The sequence below is a fragment of the Dipteris shenzhenensis genome, chromosome 1 (assembly GCF_047967505.1).
Source record: "Dipteris shenzhenensis isolate YYH24624 ecotype China chromosome 1, Dip_SZ_1.0, whole genome shotgun sequence".
NCBI lineage: Eukaryota > Viridiplantae > Streptophyta > Polypodiopsida > Gleicheniales > Dipteridaceae > Dipteris > Dipteris shenzhenensis.
In genome coordinates, this window is record NC_141596.1 from 17,028,544 (window position 1) to 17,031,283 (window position 2,740).

Here is a 2,740-nt window from a genome sequence, read left to right on the forward strand (position 1 = left end):
GAAAACACAGTGTCGAATGAGAAACCGAACTTGATAAGAGACCTTCCTTGGGAGGGAGTGGACAACTAAGTCGTTTCATTGATCCAACTGAGGATGTCAATGAAGCTGTGGGTGCAACGACACCTAGCACTGCAACTGAAAGAGGAAACAAGGTTCGTCTAAAACTAGTAGGGCGACGCAGGGGATGAAGGAACGATTGTAGGTTCCTTGGGATGAAAGACTTATGCAACGAGGGAAAGCCATGGAGACTCGAGGAGGGAAAGCCATGCAACGATTTTCATTGGCCGAAATCCAAGAATGGCAGGGTGGCACATGGACTACAGAGCACGGACAACAAGCGCGATTATAATTTCCATCAGTTAAACAAAACAATCATTTTCGCTTTCACAGGTAACGCATCGTTACTTAGGCTTCCACTTTAAAAGTGCGAGGCCAAAAAAGAAGATTACACCATTATGTCACGGGGGACGTTTCCTGCAAGAGCGCAGATCGTATGCAAAGGTCCATAGATTGGACCCCCGCGGACTTTGACGGAACAGATTGCCCTCAGAATCTGGGAGAACCCGCCACCACTGGCGTCCTCGGAGACGCTAACGCCAATATCCTTCCACACTTGGATGAGCTCGGTATGCGTAGAAGCGTCCTCCTCAACGCCTTCTCCTCCACCTCCCTCGCACTCAGCATCGCGTAGTCCAAATACCCTTTCACCTGATCGTGCGTGTAGAACGTCGCCCTGTCGTAGCGGTTCAGCTTCGCCCCTACCGCAAACCGCAGCGGGAGATCCGGATTGGAAATGAACAACCTCCCATACGATATCAAATCCGCTGCTCCCGACTTAATTGCTTCCGTTCCGGACTCCTTTGTGTAGCCACCGCTGCTCATCACCACTCCATCAAAAGCCTTTCTGAACAGAGAGCAATCCTCCGCCGTCTCCTTCACCCCTTGGTTGGTGAATCTAGGCTCTGTGAGATGCAAGTAGGCGAGTTTGAGTTTGTTGAGCTCTCCTATGAGGTAGAAACCCAGAGCTTCCGGATCCGTGTCTGTGGCGCCCAAGTGGTCGATGATTGGGGAAATTCTTATCGCAGTGCGGTCATGCCCCACCTCTTGGGCAACGGCAGAAACCACCTGCAAGGCAAGCCTGCAGCGGTTCTCAATGGAACCACCATATTCATCGGTGCGGTCATTGATGCCATCCTTGAAGAACTGGTCGAATAGGTAGCCGTGGCCGGCGTGAATTTCTATCCCATCGAACCCTGCGGGGTTAAGGAGAGGAAGTCAGATTTACGAAAGGGAAGTCACAGACACAGCTGCACATGAGCATCCGCAAAACGACATAAGTACGTTGTAGTACCTGCTCGACGAGCATTTTTAGCGGCTTGGCGGAACAGCTCCACGATCATTGGAATCTCATCAGTTCTCAGGGCGCGTGGTTTGGAGTACTCCGCCATGACTCCATCGGGAAGCCTGACGGACCATTCTTCCGGGACGCTTTTGGCTGTGGAGGAAACCGGGGCAGATCCGTTGGGCTGGTAGTCTGCATCGGCAAGCTTAATCTTAAGCAAAGAGCCAAAGCAGCGCTAGAGAGGTACTAAATTACTTATACCGAACGTAAAGTGCCGTGAAGACAACACATACATGTGTGAGATGCACGACCAACATGCCAGAGCTGGCAGAAGATGATACCCCCCTTTTCATGTACTCTTTGCACGACTTTCTTCCATGCTTCCACCTGCTCCTCGGTCCATATACCTGGAGAGTGCGGAAATCTGAAGCGCAACGAAAAGAGATCAGCCTTCCAGCAAAAGCGATTACATCTGAGGGCTTTCATTAAACGAGATCTAGATAGGTGCCTACCCGATGGCCCCTTGGGTGACCGCGACTGCCTCAGAAATCAGCAAACCACCTGGGGTTGCTCGCTGGGCATAGAAATCGACATGGGCACGCTGAGGGACATAGTTGAGGGCTCGGCAACGAGTGACAGGAGCCAAAACGACCCTGAGCATGAGCAGAAAAGAAGAAGAAGAAGTCAGAGACGAGATTTCGGCCACAGCTTGGAAAGCATCACAAGGCAACAAGGAGAAAGATGGAAAATGAGGACCAAATGATACCTGTGGGAGAGCTGAAAGTTTTCGAGCTTCAGAGGAGAGAGAAGAGTGGAGAAGACATCATCCTCGAGGTTGTAGGCGATGGCTGTTTTGGGCATTCTAAGGTGAGGGTGGCGGGAAAAGGAGGGGTGAGGCGAATGGAGGAGGAGGAGGGCTGAGCTAGTTTGGAGAGGGGGAAGCTAACTAGCTAAGGAATGCTGTAGCCTGTGGGAACGTGAGACTGAAGAGGCTAGTGTTGATGAAGGGCGACTTGTGAGAGCGTTGAAATTTGGCAGGGAGATGCTCTTCTTAAATAGAGGAGGAGACCACCATTTTGCCCCCTAAAGTAGAACGCGGTTCCCAACCATGAATCAGTCAACAGTTTTATAGTAAGGGCCTGCCACATTGGATGGTCTTTGTTTTATGGAAATTCAAGTTGACTTCATGTTTAGCCGGTTCATTGGATGCATTTGGCCACCTTGGATGTTCTTTGTTAAATGGAATTTCACAAAAGCCTCAAGTTGTAACTTGTTTTCATGTTTATCCCCCTTGCATTAGATGAATTTGGGTGCATTGGATGCATTTGGCCACGTTAGATGTTCTTTGTTATATGGAATTTCACAAAAGCTTCAGGTTGTAACTTGTCTTCATGTTTA

General features: G+C 49.9%; 1 protein-coding gene across 1 annotated transcript; it reads right to left on the reverse strand.

The window, feature by feature from the left end:
• Positions 1-333: 333 nt before the first annotated feature.
• LOC147905471 (12-oxophytodienoate reductase 3-like) lies at positions 334-2,354 on the reverse strand. Its single transcript, XM_087380118.1, has 5 exons — positions 2,109-2,354; positions 1,855-1,995; positions 1,636-1,766; positions 1,352-1,534; positions 334-1,253 (listed from the first exon to the last, which is right to left on the reverse strand). The coding sequence occupies exons 1-5, from the start codon at positions 2,201-2,203 to the stop codon at positions 547-549; spliced, it is 1,257 nt and encodes a 418-aa protein (XP_087236244.1). The 5' UTR covers positions 2,204-2,354; the 3' UTR covers positions 334-546.
• Between the last annotated feature and the right edge of the window lie 386 nt (positions 2,355-2,740).

What these genes read in the sequence shown, in the direction of transcription:
- LOC147905471 (XM_087380118.1), bottom strand. Translation starts at nt 2,203, where the DNA reads ATGCCCAAAACAGCCATCGCCTACAACCTCGAGGATGATGTCTTCTCC. An exon ending in TGGTCGTGCATCTCACACAT is followed by an intron (nt 1,535 to 1,635) that starts GTATGTGTTGTC and finishes TTGCCGATGCAG; the next exon opens with ACTACCAGCCCAACGGATCT. An exon ending in TAAAAATGCTCGTCGAGCAG is followed by an intron (nt 1,254 to 1,351) that starts GTACTACAACGT and finishes TTAACCCCGCAG; the next exon opens with GGTTCGATGGGATAGAAATT.